At 30.9% G+C, this 16,593-nt stretch overlaps 2 protein-coding genes across 2 annotated transcripts; both read left to right on the top strand.

The window, feature by feature from the left end:
* The first annotated feature begins 4,735 nt into the window (after positions 1-4,735).
* LOC123898977 (ribosome-binding ATPase YchF-like) lies at positions 4,736-12,111 on the top strand. Its single transcript, XM_045950031.1, has 11 exons — positions 4,736-5,104; positions 7,145-7,333; positions 7,477-7,530; positions 7,749-7,859; positions 8,756-8,818; positions 8,913-9,167; positions 9,934-10,080; positions 10,300-10,327; positions 10,842-10,912; positions 11,364-11,423; positions 11,770-12,111. Exons 1-11 carry the CDS (start codon positions 4,895-4,897, stop codon positions 11,836-11,838), a joined length of 1,257 nt encoding a protein of 418 aa, XP_045805987.1. The 5' UTR covers positions 4,736-4,894; the 3' UTR covers positions 11,839-12,111.
* A 3,325-nt stretch (positions 12,112-15,436) lies between these two features.
* Positions 15,437-16,153, top strand: LOC123898641 (auxin-responsive protein SAUR78-like). The gene has a single exon (XM_045949654.1). The coding sequence runs from the start codon at positions 15,542-15,544 to the stop codon at positions 15,920-15,922; it is 381 nt and encodes a 126-aa protein (XP_045805610.1). The 5' UTR covers positions 15,437-15,541; the 3' UTR covers positions 15,923-16,153.
* The last annotated feature ends 440 nt before the right edge of the window (positions 16,154-16,593 follow it).

Genomic DNA, 16,593 nt, shown 5'->3' with positions numbered 1-16,593 from the left:
GATAAGCTAGCTGATAGCTGAAAAGCTAGCTTATAGCTGATAGCTGAAAAGCTAGCTTATTGAAATTAAAGTGTTTGGTAAAATTAGCTTTTAAAGTGGTTATTAAATATAAAATTACATAATTGATAGTGGGTAGTTTATTTTTTAGAGTGGGTAGTTATTAAATTAAAGGGAATAAATGGAATAAAGTGTAAAAAGCTATAAGCTATAAGCTCAAATGCTACTTGAAATAGCATCTGAAAAAAAGCTATAAGCTAATACAAAAAGCTTGTTACCAAACACCTCTAATTTTTTGAAACAAGCTTATAAGCTCATATAATAAGCTATAAGCTAGCTTATTTGTGTTACCAAACAGAGCCTAAGTGACCTCTCTATCAGGGGCGGACCCAGCCATGAATTATTAGTGTGGCTAAATTTTTTTAGTATCACTAAAAAAAATTCATCATCATCCCAATAATCAGTTAAACAAAAAACAATATATAATATTACTACTAATCCAATATGTATATCCAAAAAAAGAACGCCAATAATCCATAAAATTTCTATTAAAAAAAAAAAGAAATCAATAAACTAACAAACTATATCCATAAAATCACAAAATTTCTATTCGAAAAAAAGAAGCTATAACTTATTGAATATATGTTAAATCATACATATTACTATTGTTTGATACTTCACAAGATTCTACCTTGGACGAGAATATATGGAACCCAAAATTATACTAGCCTATAGTTTATTTTGATAAACTAATTCAATTAGCTTATAACTTATTAATTTTTATTCCAATTTTACCTATATCATCTACCAATTGAAAAACTTAAACATATTGTTTTATGTTAGTTCAATCGTTAATTTTACTCGGTACTGCAACTTCAATCAGTTATCCACAATTTTTTAACAAACAAAGTCAAAGTTGATTATTATAAACATAAAAATATATAACTTAAAATAATATACCATGTATAACCGATGACTTGAAATCAACAATAATAAACTATAAACTAATATTTACACTAATACTTAAATTAATGGGCACTGAGAGAGACTCACGATCTTTAATAATAAACTCTAAAGTAATATTTACATTAATATTTGTATGAATATGTATAAAGAATAACTTAAAACTATTTATAAAATTATTATTATTATTTTTTTTTTAAAAAAAAATTGTGCTGGACTGGTCTGGCTATAGCCACACCATGCCTCACTAAGGTCCGCCCCTGCTCTCTATGCTCTTGCTCGCTGATGTGCATGGGATAGTCTTCATTCGGGAGTAGCTTTCGCTTCTGTTTTGTCTTTTTGTTCTGTTTTCTCTATTGTAACAAAAAAAGATTTACATTTTAGATACATTGAAAGTTTAATGTATCAAGTCTATATTATAGTCTAGATACATCAAACTTTGAATGTATCTAAAAAGTGAAAATTTTCATATAATTAGGACTAGAGGAAGTAAAAATTATAGTCTCGTGAGCTTAGCTCGGTTGGTAGAGTATCGCATTATGCATGCAAGAGATCGGAGTTCGAACCTCAAACATCCGACTAATCCACTTTAGGCTAGAATTTATAGCCACTAAACTACTTGACCAAATTAGGGATGACAATTTGACTCATACTCAAAGGGTACCCACAAAAATTACCCACAACGGGTAGGGTAAAAACCGGCATTGTGGGTACGGCATGGGTATGAGTAATTACCCGCAAAAATGAACGGGTACGGGTGCGGGTACGGGTACCTTAGTACCCACCCCGCCCCATACCCACATAATATATATTTATTTATTTTATTTATATTATTATATAATAATATATGTAAATCAATTTAAAACAATACAACACTATTAAACTATTACATATTTTTAGTAAAAATATTTATTTATAACAAAATTATACAAAAATAATGTGAATGTTTAACATAATACGAACTTTAACATAAAGTTGGTAATAATTTTGTTTATAATTTTCATTAGTCAGTATTAAAATCTTTGAAAATTTTTAATTCCGTTAAAATGATATGATAATTTATAATTGAACAATTTGTTTTTAGTAAAAAGGCGGGTAACAGGTACATGTATGAGTATTTAGGTACCCATATGGTATGGGGATGGGGGCAAAAGTTGTTACTCATGCAGGTATAGGGATGGGTACGTGTATTTTTTCAATCTGCGGGTATGGGAATGGGTACTATAGTACCCTACCCATACCCTACCCATTGTCATCCCTAGACCAAATATACATATATATACATAAAAAAGTATCATTATTTATTTTTCAAAATATTTTATTTTTTTAAGTAGTATGGTGGCTAGAAATTTTATAAATAAATGTCTGTAATTCAAATCATGTCTGCTGAGTATATTATACAATGCCACTACAAACTGAAGGGACTATTTTATGTTCATAAATGTTATATAAACACACTTTTTGAACACAAGTTAGACAAATTTACTGATTTTTATTTTTTAATAATATATTTTGCTTATCGATTTGTGTGCATAACTTTTTCCTTTTTATATTATGATAAGATGTCGTATTTTTGTCGGACGGAATGTGTTTAGATAACATGTGTCTTTTATTTTTGACTGTATCTTTTGGTTCTGGAAAATTTCAAATTTATATTGTTTTATATATTTTATACTATAAAGAATCATTATTTATTCTTTTAAAGATGCTATTTTATTTTATTTTTGACTAAGTATCTTTTGTTTCTATAAAAAAAATTATATATTTCAAATATATGTTTTATATATTTTTTAAAAGATCATTATTTGTTTTTTGTTTAAGATATTTATTTTATTTTATTTTTCACGAGTTGTATAATAGCTAGAAATTTTATCTTAAAAATGAATAAATGGAATGTTCGAAATTTTAATCACGTCTTCTACCTATATTATACAATGTTCTTACTAACTAAGCTAAGATCATGATGACTATTTATTTTTTACTAAGTATCTTTTGGTTCTATAAAAATTTTAAATTTATATTCTCGTCGTGACTTTTGATTATATTTTTAAGTCAACTCACATGTATCTTGTTAATTTTTGTAACAAAAGGTGGGTTAAATACACATTTTTATAAAAGTTTAATTCAAAATATGAATTTTTAAATTTTTGATACAAAAATTCTAAACCTTTATATAATTTTATTTATAATATTATTAATATGAACACAAAAATTCATTAAAAAAAATGTGAAGTATACAAATGAATTGAGTTAAAATCAGAGATAAAAAACTATGATAACAAATATTTAGAACCAAAATTTAATAAATAAATTTAGAAGGATTATAGAGAATAAAAACTTATTTAACCATTTTTTTTTTAAAAAAAAAATTATTTAATACACTTTTGTTTTGCCATTTTCTTTTATAAAAACAACAGACATAATTATTTTTTTTACAAAGAATATCCATAATTTATTTTTTGCCAAGAATTTCCATAATTTTGTTATTTTAGTAATTTGTTTTTTTAACTATTAGGTGGGGACAATTTCTTCCTATTAAATCATTTCATTTCCATGTTATGCTGAGGTTGGTGACATTGACCGGTTTGACCTTATACTCTCTTCCCACCCCTTTCCATATTAGTTCTCACGAGTTTAACTCAGTTAGTAAGAACATTATATAATATACATAGAAGACGTGATTCAAATTTCAGACACTTTATTTACTCACTTTCAAGATAAAAATTCTAGCTAGCATTGTTAACACAGTCAGCAAGTGCCACCTCAGTAAAAATTAGAGACATCAACATTTTTAATTATGAAAACACTTTAAGGACTTTTAATTTAATTTATTTTTAAATTCTAGCTAGATTATTTGGTGATTATAGGTAATATTTAGGCTTTGTTAAATTGATGAAATATAATAAATGAAATGCAACAAAGTAAAATATAGTGGGAATAAAATAAATATACGATATTGTTTTGATAATTTATGATGGAAGAACAAAAGTTTACATTTTATCTCTTACCTCCCAAATTAGGTGGAACAAAATTGAAGGTAAAGTTAAATTGAACACCGATGGTGCATTCAAAGAAGGTAGGAAACCTGGTTGCGGTGGAGTTGTGTAATAATGGTCAACGGATCAGAGGTTTTGCAAAATTATTAGGGACTTGTAGTGCGGATGTATCTGAATTATTGATAATTTTTTAAGACTTAAATTATGTGCACATGTTGAGTTTTATCAAAGTTGAGTTGTCTATTGATTCTAGTGTGATTGCTCAGGTTGTTAAGACAAGTATGTCTAGAAGTAAATCAGGTCAAGCTTGACTGTCTGCATAGATTCTGGTTCTACCTTTGCCACGTCACCTTATGGACTTGTTTTAGGATTCTAATGAGCCAATCACTTTTGATTTGAGATCGAGAGTTAGTGTCTAGTGACATCTTTTACAGCCGGGTCGGTGTCTTCTCTAGTGACCTGAAAATTGAGGGACGCCTTTCTGATTATGAGATTAGGAGGTAGACCTCGTTTATGTGATGTTTGTTTTGATATTTATTTTCGATATTCTGCATATATACAAAACCTCTATTACATAATTCATCTTTTACTAATATTTGTTCATCTTATACAAAAACTTGATGAATAATATATTTACCTTAAAAAAAAAACAAGTTAACTAAAGTCACAAGAACACATCCCAATTATTATTTTTTTTATTTTTTTACCAACATCCCAATTTAGAATCTTAGATGATTTATCATAATCAAAACCTAATTAATAATTACAAACGGTAAGCAGTCAAGCATATAAAAACCACATAGTGAGATAGAATACTTCTTCCATTCATTCCTTCATCACATCGTAGCCATTGAAAATGCTTTTGTAGTAGAACACAAAGAGATAACAACAACACACTCTTTCTCTCTACACTCTTCTCAATTCTCCTACTAATAATAATGGCAAAACTAGTTCCCACTTTAGTTCATCCATTGAAATCAAAATTTTTCGGTAATCATCACAGTTTTTTAACCAAAAACTCTTTTCAACTTTATGGCTTTCAATCAAAGAATTCATATTCTTCTTCTTCATCTAAGATAAGCATGAGTCTCAAGGCTGGCATTGTTGGCCTCCCTAATGTTGGCAAGTCTACCCTTTTCAATGCCGTTGTAAGTATTTTGATTTTTCTGTATTTGTTTTTTCGGTTGCTGGTTATTACTTGAATCGAATAGTCTTTGTTCTCTGTGTTATATGATTTATCTTTCATACAATTTTGGGTATTTGGGTGTTTAAGTATTAATCATAAACTCTATTTTTTCTTTGACCGGTATGTGTTTGAGAAAATGACTTCAAGATTAATTAAGTTTAAACCCTAATCTATAGCGTATAAATTTGTATAATCAAATAAGAGTGGTTTGGTTATGAATTATGATCATTGTTTCATGAGCTTATAACAGTTTTTCATATGCTGGTTCGAGTAGCGTTTGAGCTTACGGCTAATATAGCCTGTCATTTTTTATCTCCACTATCTTAATTGAAAACTTTAAATATTAATTAAAAATCTAATTTTTTTTTATGTCATTTTATAGTTATGACTTATTAGTTAGTTCATCAACTAGTTTTATCAAACATTTCAAATTCAATTTGCTAGCTTATCCGTTATCAGTTACGAGTTACCTTATCCGCTATCCCCTATGAGCTTGCTAATGCAAGATTTTATATTATTATTGGTCTGCTATGTGATTTAGTCCTTTTCATGGTTTTCGTGATAGAATGAGGGGTCCTTGTTTTGTAAGATTTAGAGGCAGAGCTAACGAGAACTAGAATTGAAGAGTAAATTATAGGGCTTGCAAGAGAAGAGAAATAATTAAACAATTGAGAGAATTTTAAGAGGCAAAAGTTCATAAGTCTCGCAGTCAATGGTAATATATGGGGATGAAAGGCATTTATAATTTATAGCCTTCAGTGTTTACATGGAAATAGAAGAAATAACAAACTAACTGAATTTTAAGTATCTCTCATCAGCAAACAACTAACTCCAGCTATGTTCATCTGCCTAACCTAACTGCCAGTTGGCATAGTTTCCTTTTGAGTTCCGTATCACTGTATCAGGGTTCAGGAGGACTTGATGCTAATTTGTTGTTTCTGAAACTCTGAATGCAATTTGGTTTTATTTTACTGTCAATTTTACACTGATTGTTCCTTGTGGTTGTGATATAGATGTGCCCGTGTTTCAAAGCTCAAAGATTATGTTGCTAGCTCCTGTGTGTAGCACTTGTTAAAATAAATAGTGGTTTCTCTGTGTTGTACTTAACCCTTATGCTACTACAATCTGAAATGGGGATATGCACCTTATATACATTCAGACTTGTGATGCTTTTTTTTTTAAGCTGAGAAATGATTAACTTAGGTGAGGTGATTTAATTATTATAGTTGGAAATATAAATAGGAGTGAACTTGTTTGGAAGATTGTTAAGGAGACTTGAAAAGATAGAAATAAAGCCTAAGTAGCATATACGTAACTAATTAGCATCGACTGCACTAGATATTGTGGATAGAACTGTTGTAGCTAATGAAACTAAATGATAACCAAGACATTGAGCTCAAGTGGTTAATGAGCTTCCCAGGAGAACCCGAGTTCGATTCTTGGTGGGAACAATTCCTGGCCAGACTTTACTTACCTCACGGCCGAACTTTGGATTACCGGGGCCCCCTTCCCTCGGGAACCAGAGGGTTAATACCAAAAAATAAAATAATGAAGCTAAATGATAAGGGAAACTAAGTGGTAGGTCCAAGTACTAAGTTATAAGTTAAATTGAACACTAAGAAAGTGTGCTAGGTACTTGTTCTGTATTCCATATGCAATTCTTTATTTCATATGTCTTTAAATTTCTGTTCATATTTACAGCACATACAATCCTTTCATAAGGTTATGGTAAAAGGATAATTCACATAGAACCAATAGTTAAATCTCTCTAAGAAATAGACGTTGAGAAGAATGAATCTTGCTGAACTACTCTTAAAAAATAAGCCATTATCATTTTAGCATTATCCTTGCAATAACTTGATATGCCTTTATGCAATAAAATAATTTCAATTTCTGTTCTTTATTTTGGCTGATTGTTGTATTGATGTTGTGTATGCATATATATAGCCCTTGTTCTGAATGCTATATCAAATTTTGACAAGTAGTGTTCTCGCATGTCTAGGTTGAAAACGGAAAGGCTCAAGCTGCTAATTTTCCTTTTTGTACGATAGAGCCAAATGTAGGGATTGTTGCTGTTCCAGATTCTCGTCTCCATGTACTCTCCGATCTCAGTAAATCTCAACGAGTGGTTCCAGCATCCATAGAGTTTGTAGATATTGCTGGGCTTGTCAAGGGTGCAAGTCAAGGCGAGGTTTAATTAATTTCTTTTCTCCTTTGTTTAGGTTTGGTGTCAACTGACGCTTATCTTAATTTTGCAACCTATCTTATTTATTGTGTTAGAAAGTTGCATATGTATTACTGTCTATGATCACTATCTTACTTCAACTGTTGCAGGGGCTCGGTAATAAGTTTTTATCACATATTCGTGAGGTGGACTCCATACTTCAGGTGTCTATTGACCATCATTTTGTTGTCATAGTTTTACTTTAATCTTCCCTTCTTTTCATTCCATATCTTTCCTTTTAATTAATTTAGATTAGTAGTGGCAATTTACATATTGCTTATTGGAACATGAAGTTTCGAAAATACTGCCTGTATTAAAAAATGTTTTTGCTTTATTATTTTCTGATTAAATATTGCCATGGATCGATTGATTATCACCTTAGGTTGTACGGTGTTTTGACGACAATGACATTATTCATGTGAACGGGAAAGTTGATCCCAAGTCTGATATTGAAGTTATCAACTTGGAGCTTGTTTTCGCAGATTTAGATCAGGTCAGCTTACTAACCGTCATTCTACACAATTTTACTGCCTTTGTTTCATTTGAATTTGTTATTATCTTTCTAATTTTGGTGGAAGCACATTAACGAGTTCTATCACATTTAGGGTCTGTTTGGATAAACAGCTTATTTGCAGCTTATAGCACAAGTGCTTATCATAATAAGTGTTTATGTATAAGCTTACTAAAGCAATATTTATAGCAAAAGATAGAATAAAGATTTATTGTTTTTTATATATGCTACAAACTGTTTTCATAAGCCATATTTGAGAACTTATGAAAATAAGTGGGAAAAAACTTACGAAAATTGTCATAAGCTGTTTTCATAAGTTCTCCCAAACAGTTTCACAAAACTTATACCAGTAGATAAGCTCAAATAAGGCAATCCAAACAGGCCCTTTATCATGATTGTATTAATATATTTGGATGAAGTTATTAGGCTTAACTACACATTTGGTCCCTTACGTTTATTTTAGGTTTCAATTTGGTCCCTTACGTTTAAAAAGTATCAATTTGGTCCCTTACGTTTATTTTAGGTTTCAAGTTAGTCCTTTCCGTTAGTTTTGTCACTAACACCGTTTGAACAGTACACGTGTCAGCGTGTCAAAGTGCCACGTGTCAGTCCACGTATGCAAATTGACTGCCACATGTGACAAAATTGACGGAAAGGACTAACTTGAAACCTAAAATAAACGTAAGGGACCAAATTGATACTTTTTAAACGTAAGGGATCAAATTGAAACCTAAAATAAACGTAAGGGACCAAATGTATAGTTAAGCCAAATTATTATTACTTTCCTTGGTCTTCATTGTGAAGAATACTTTTTGGTTTCTGTGACAAAGTTGACTGATCGAATAAAACTAAGATATTTCTTGTTTGAAGAAATGCAGATTGAGAAAAGACTGGATAAACTAAAAAAAAGCAAGACAAAGGATTCACAATCTAAAGTCAAGGTTACAGTCATTATATATTATTAACCGTCACTGCCTCTTGAATTTGTTGGTCGAAAAACACCACGTGACTTGATTTTGAAAATTTTGGTTGTAGGAAGAGGCAGAAAAGTCTGCATTGGAAAAAATTCGTGTAGCACTCTTGGACGGAAAACCTGCACGATCTGTGACCTTAACAGATTTTGAAAGGGATTCTATAAAGCAACTTTGCTTGCTCACCATGAAACCCATTATATATGTGGCAAATGTTGCGGAATCTGATCTAGCCGATGCTTCAAACAATGATTACGTCGCAGGCGTCAAGAATGTTGCATCCGAGTTGCAGTCTGGAATTGTAACAATTTCAGCACAGGTATACAGTTTTAGATAAACAACTTTTGAGTTATATAGTATACTGTAACATAAATAAATATGTTGCCATATCTGTTTTCTAGTTACACTCGGGTAATATAGCTTTGCCATTCATTTATTTTGAAAATGATTGTAAGATGTTTAAGCTTGTTATGCAAACTTTCTTTGAGAAAGAAAATCAGTAGTATTGTGATAGCATAAAATGTTTAAACTCGGGTAATAAATGGTGTGTATGTCACCTTTTTAGTTGTTAGGTTCTTCATCTTAGGGTGTGTTTGATACATACTATGGTAGAGGACAAGGAGAACAACACATGGCCAACATTTGACTCACAACAAAACTGTCTTGTGTATTGTTTGGTGCATGATGGATGACACAAGAAAATTAAAATGTCATTTAAAACACCATTTCAAGTTACTCTTATTTAAATTAGTACCGTTATCCTCCTAGTATCGTCATATTTTCAAATATGGTTGTATGACTATTTCAGCTTGCTGAGCAAGTGATGTTTCTCCGTAGAAAAGTACTGACAGTAGGTTTGACTTTTTCTGTGGAACGGGTTCTCCTTTCTCTTAAAGTTTCACAAATATCATATGGGCAATTTGAACTTTACATGTATTTTCTGTAGGGAATTTTTGCAATGTCAACTTTTGCTAGATCCGTCACTTGATAGATCATGATATCTCTAGAATGAAATAATGATGATTGACATTCTTGTTAGCATTGCCACAGAGACTCAACTGAGAAGTGGTCATTTGTTTTTGCAGGTTGAGGCAGAGCTTAGTGAACTAGCAACCGAAGAAAGGCAAGAATATTTGAAATCTCTTGGTGTTGATGAAAGTGGTCTTGGGAATCTCATTAGAGCAACCTATGATCTTTTGGGGCTGCGAACTTATTTCACTTCTGGTGAGAAGGTAAGAGGAAACCTTGAAAAGTTTTAGAGAGCATTACTGCCTGTTAAACACGTGTATAATATACATAGTATCATATGGTAACTTGAACCTTTGATTAGTAGTTCCATAGTTATTATTGAACCTAACATGCAAAACTAAGTGTCCCCCAAGACATCCTAGATTTTAACTAGTCTTTATTTCATCTCCAAAACTGATATTGTTTTTCTAATGTATACACAGGAGACAAAAGCTTGGACAATACTTGCAGGTTAGTTTTTTCTCTGATATTGTTCATCCTTTTCTAAGTAATTGGTCATATAGAAATTTAGAGCTGTGTTATTTTGACACAAAACGGGACAACAAAATTTGACAACAATTTGAATAGCTAATGCCGTTTAAATACATGCTTAATTACGCTTAGAAGATAATTTATGAATATGAGAAGCTTCATAACCCATTAACGATCAGCAAACACAATCAACCACAATTTTGAATGTCATTAACCGCGACTTTCAGGTGTATATTTGAACACTAATTGTGGTTAAAATAGATATCATATATAAACAGGTTATTAAATTAAATTTGCTTTATTTTTGGATTGGCAATACTGTTTTTCCTTTTGTTGACAAAAAATGGCTCTGGTTATGATCTTGTGCCCTTTTTATCTATGATTGCCCCTTTTTCTTAGGAAGTAATATGACTGATTGACCAAACATAATCAATAATAATATAAGGATTTGAATGGAATTTCTCTTCTAAATTTTACTTCTCTGTTGTACTAGGTATGACTGCGCCTCAAGCTGCGGGAGTTATTCACTCTGATTTTGAGAAGGGTTTCATTCGAGCAGAGACAGTAAGCATCAATGATACATTTTTAAACTCCTACTTATAATACATAAATTATAAATACATGACTTGGCATAGCATGTATTGTAATCATTTATATCAAACAAAGGTTGAGGTGATTTTGATTTTCAATATTCTAGAATATGCAAGGGAATAGATTTTACATGACAAAATTTAATAGCACGAGTTATAGGTTTTTGTCCAGAGTTTAATGTAGAGTGAGGCAAACCAATCTGGTTTTCAATACTACTTGAATAAACGCATTGCATCTAATCAATCTTGCATTAAGAAAAAAATACCACTCAAGCTCACAAAATTTTGCCATACAACTAGAATTGGCTTTGTATTCATCATTCTGACTCATGTACTAGGGATATAAATTTTACATATACTATTATTGTGTTTGTTTTAAGCGCTTGCATTCAATAACCTTCATGAAAAATGTTTATTTTTATTAGGTGGCTTATGATGACTTTGTTGCTGCTGGTTCACTTGGTGCAGCACGAGAAAAAGGACTTGTAAGTTTCTAATTTCACTTCCCTCCCTAAACTAGTCTGCCTTTTTATTTTCATTTATTAATTATATCATTAGCTAGCAAAGTGTATGCTAACGGTGGTTATTGATTTCTATAAATATGAGATCGTCACATGCGTACTTGTTGATTTTATTTGTTTACATAAGTGATTAATAGTAGGTTTGCGAAGGAAGATTATGATTCCTCACATGATACACATCTTGTGATTGTGTTTCATGAAATTGAACATCCAACATTTCCCTGTTGTCCCTTGAACAAACTTATAAACAGGAAATAATTTTCTATTTTCCTGAAACAATTCTGAATTTACCTAAATATGTTGTTTGCAGTTGAGATCTGAAGGTAAAGACTACATTGTAAAAGAAGGAGATGTAATGTTGTTTCGATTCAATGTATAGTAGAACTTACTGCTACCAGTTGGGAATCAGTGGAGAAGTTGAGATATTATTTATGACCAAGATCAGGAAATTTTTCAGCAATTGCTGGTTGTAGTTTTTCTAAAGCATTGTGACAGAGTGCTCCAAGGTAGGCGTCGGTGGATTTTGAGACATAATTTATGACTACAGGCCAGAAGTTTTTCAGCCAATTTCTAGTTACACTTTTGAGAGGCATTGTTTTGTTTTAGTCACAATTTTTTTTCATAATGTATACACTAAATTTTCTTGACACTTTACTATATAGTATAATAGTAATGTTCATTATGTTCTTGTTTATTAAAGTCCAGTGTAAACTATAAACACTTTAGTATGCTTAATTTATTCTATAGTGAGCATTAGCTATACATAATTTTCATAGGTTTCTTTTTCCATCTACAAGAATACTATGATGAAGCCGAGAAAGACACTGTTACAATTTCGGGAGGCTTTTTAGATGGCGCCATTCTTAGCAAGCCAATCAGCACACTCATTATCTTCAAAATTGTCATCTTTGAGCGTGATTAAAAATTAGATTCCAATTCAATTGAAGATGTTAATTTTTTAGGTGTGTAATGCATCATGTGAAAAAGAAGTGCACGAAAGATATTTTTGGTAAATTTTACTGATGAGTTTTTCGATGATACTCTTTTGAGTTTTTCTTTTCGCGCTTTAATTTTCTCATGTGCCTGTAAAGTTACTAAAATACCATGCTCGCACTTTAACTTGCGAACACGTTTCGCCCCCCCAAAATATGGGAAGAGTTCGCATTCTAAACCGTGAATGGTTCATCTCTCTCTATATATATATTCTAGGCCCATATGGATTCTATTAAGTTCTTTTAACACTTTTCTCAGTGTGATAATGATGGATTCCACTAACAAACCAACAAATATATACACGGAGAGTTGGAGGAGGAAGTTTATTTGATCAACCTATTTTAGACTTGTTTGTCGGCTTCATGGTTCTCTTTATACATATAAAATCATTTATTTTCCCTCACCTATAACACATGATTGAGTGACTTCTTCAATCCTCTTAGGTGGGAAGAGTGTTTCACATCATCACTATGGATGATTATCAAAAGGGTTTGTCTAACATGTGCAATATTGCATATGTTAAAACAGCTAAAATAAATAGTAATTTTTTATTGAAAAATAATAATAATTTATTAAAAAGTTATTAATTTAATATAAAATGTACAAATTTGCACATGATAGAAAAACTCATCTTGTTCCCGTGAGCTTAACTCAGTTGGTAGGGACATCGCACTATATGTGCAGGAGTTCGGGTTGGTACCCGAGATACTCAACTTATTTACTTTTAAGGTGAATTTTCTAACTACTAGGTTACTTAAAAAAAATAAATATCCATCTTAAAAAATTATAAGGAAATACATTCTTTTTTGCCTCTCCACAATAATGATTAATGAATATAACCAACCATATGCACCAAATGTTTGGAAACATATCCATATACTTGCGTGCACAACTTTGAGCATCATTCACATAAGACGAAGCATCAAGTCAAGGTACCATATTCATGTGGGGCATCAACATCATGAAACATCTTGATATAGGCCAAACTATTTTTCTTTTTCTGATGAAACCATCTAGATATTTAAAACAAGGAAAATAAAATATCTTAGTGAAAATAGCACGTTCATACATGTCAGAATATAGTGCATGACTCTTCTATAGTTCTTATCTCAAATGTTATCTTGCATTATTTGACTTGTCATGCAAGGGTCTATGTTAGGTTGTACATTGTAGAAAGTAAGTCAAATGAGTATGTGATGTGAAAAGAACTTAATAAATTAAATGACTAAGTTCCTTGTATCATAGAAGAAAAAGACTAGGTTCTTAGAATAGTCTAATCAATTCCTGCGGCAGAAACTTGATAATGTTCAGGAAAATGAGAAAGACAAAACTACATTAATGTCAAGGTTTAATTATAATTTTGATATTTTAAACATGAGAATGCTAACTGTTAGATAATAGGTTTATGTTATTGGCTTTTTTATGTTAGTGTAATTCATTTGATGATATTAGATTAAATGTTCTCTTGTAACTTTTTGACAGGATTCTCAAGTTTAATGGTTATTCTCTTCCCATCCATGCTATTGAATGAATTTGCGTAGTATTTATGTGACAATTTCTATCCAGTCAACTAAAATTTTACAGTAGGTAGGGACTAATGTTGGAAACGGCAAAAACAATGGTACTAAAAATATAATTAAAAAAAATGTAGGGATTATTTATAGAAGTCTGTCAAAATATAGTGACTAAAAACATATTTAATCCTTCAATATATAAGAGAATTTGATACAATCCACCAATTGCTCAATTGTCACAACCTTATTGAAAAAAAATAACGTCATTCTTCAAATTAACATGTGTCATTTCAACGTGTTTTGTCCTCGATCACACACTTTATATGATATGAGCTGCCAAAAGAAGATGCTGCTTATTGGTATAAGTAATACTAACCGATTCATAAGCTTTCCTTCAACTTTACTGTCTCATACTTGCACAATCTCAAGATCTCTCTTATTCTAATTTGAATCTCTTTCATTCATGTGTCTCTTTTCTTATAAGCTTAGGAGCGAGCCACTTATTGATCATATCTTGTGCACAAATGATCGCTAGTTGCCTTTGTCAGCCTTAGGGTCACATCAGAGACTAAAATAGGTTTTCATTATAGTATTTAGAGTCGGATCAAATGACACAAACTAGTTTGACATTAAATGTTACACATCTTTATAACGTTTTAACCGATATAAATTTTATAAAATCAACCGTTGGATTGAAAATTTATATCATATAGATTATTTAGGTAAAACTTTAGACAAATTCAAAATTATTTATGTAAAACTATTTATTATATTTATAGATTGTAGAAAAAAGAAGTAGCAACCAACATAATTGGGTCAAAAGGAAGGGACCAAAATTTGAATCCTTACCAAAAAAGGTACATATATTTAATGACGACAGTTCCTCGAATTTACTTCAAGTGGAGGGAACTTGTAAGCTTACACGAAACCAAAAAGCAAAAGATGTAATGTAATTAAATGTATCTCTTCCTTTTGTGTGGCATGGACATTATTAGTTGTGTTGTTTGGTTCAATTCCTTGGCCAGAAAAAACCAAATGTAGTGTGAAGAGAAACAGTGGGATCTGTCCAAAAATGTGTCTTCATTGATGAATGACAAGAGCTTCAGTTGTGTTGTGTCTGTCTGTCTGTTGTGTTTGTAAGTTAAAATCTTCTTACCTTCAAATTTGTTAACTAAAAAAGATGACTTGTTTGTGTCACTAAAAATGTTTGGTTTAACCGATCTTTACTTGGTTCAGTGGTGATTGACGCTGAACTTGGTAGGAATTTTAATCCCCCGTAACTGCGATTGGAAGGGGACTGAGACCCCACTTGATGCCAGAACTGACCCTGAACTCGATCAAACTGGTGCCGAAAGCCAAAAAAAAAAAAAGTTTGGTTTACAAATTGACCCCACACTTCTAGTACCGGAAAACAATGACTTAACACCCACTCTCTTCATAAGTACCACTTTTTTGCCTCACTGTCTCTCATAACTTTTTATTCATTCATTGTTTTTTTCCAAATAAACCTTTTCTTTTTGTCTCTCTTTTCCCCTAAATCTGAATTTAATTTCCCTTCAAAGAAAGAAAAAAGGCATGAAGAAAATCAATCTATTATTAAGAAAGTGCAAGAGTTTGTCAAGCAAATTAGGAAGATCATCATCTTATAGTAGCTTAAGGTCAAAATCAACTAGAGAAGATTTATATGAAATTCAACAAGATGATCAAAATTGTGAAACTATATTTGTTGGTAGCACAAGAAAACGGTATGTTATAAGTTCAAAGTATTTGAATCATCCTCTTCTTAATGCTTTGATCAACAAGAATAAGCAAGAGGGTAGTGAATATGATAATAATGTTTTGATTGTTAATTGTGAGGTTGTTCTTTTTGATCATTTATTATGGATGCTAGAAAATGCTGATCCTATGTTTAGTTCTGAGTCTTTAGATGAATTGGCTGAACTTTATGTGTTTTAAGAGTTGGGTTGTGGCTGCATTTTACACAATGTAATGGTTTTGAATTGTTTTTTGTTTTTTAATTTGTATTTTAACTTCATTTCTCTAGTGTATTAAATGACTTTGTAATTAACTTATTGGGATTTCAAGACCCATACGTTTGATTAGTTGATACGAAATTGTTGGTTGGGGAAATTGAAATGGACACATCACTCATGGCTTTCTTAAAGTTCAATTCAGCTATTTTTGCTTCTTTTTTCTTTTTCTTTTTTTTTCTGTACTAAATTAACTTGTCATGCCTTTTTTTTTTGGCAACTAATAATTGATTTAAGACCAACAATTATTTAAAAAATTAAAATTATATTTTACGCACGTGCCACTTCTAACTTTACATTCATTTGTCATAAAAAGGTTTTTATATTCATAATCATCATATTAATAATTTCTACCGTGCATTTTTTTTTACCGTTTGTTAAGAATTATAAAAAGGGAGCTTTTAGGGTACATTTAAAAATTCAAATGTATCATTGTAAAAAAAATAAAAAATAGAATGTATCGGCATATTAAATTAATTAATTAACGATTATTTTTATAAATCAAAAAACTATTTGTCGATTATTTGTATTTTAGTGATAATAATTTTATAAGAAAAAATACGATTTCATTGTTTATAAGCATTACACTAATTTTTT

The sequence above is a fragment of the Trifolium pratense genome, linkage group LG7 (assembly GCF_020283565.1).
Source record: "Trifolium pratense cultivar HEN17-A07 linkage group LG7, ARS_RC_1.1, whole genome shotgun sequence".
NCBI classification, from domain to species: domain Eukaryota; kingdom Viridiplantae; phylum Streptophyta; class Magnoliopsida; order Fabales; family Fabaceae; genus Trifolium; species Trifolium pratense.
This window is presented reverse-complemented; position numbering and strand designations above follow the sequence as displayed.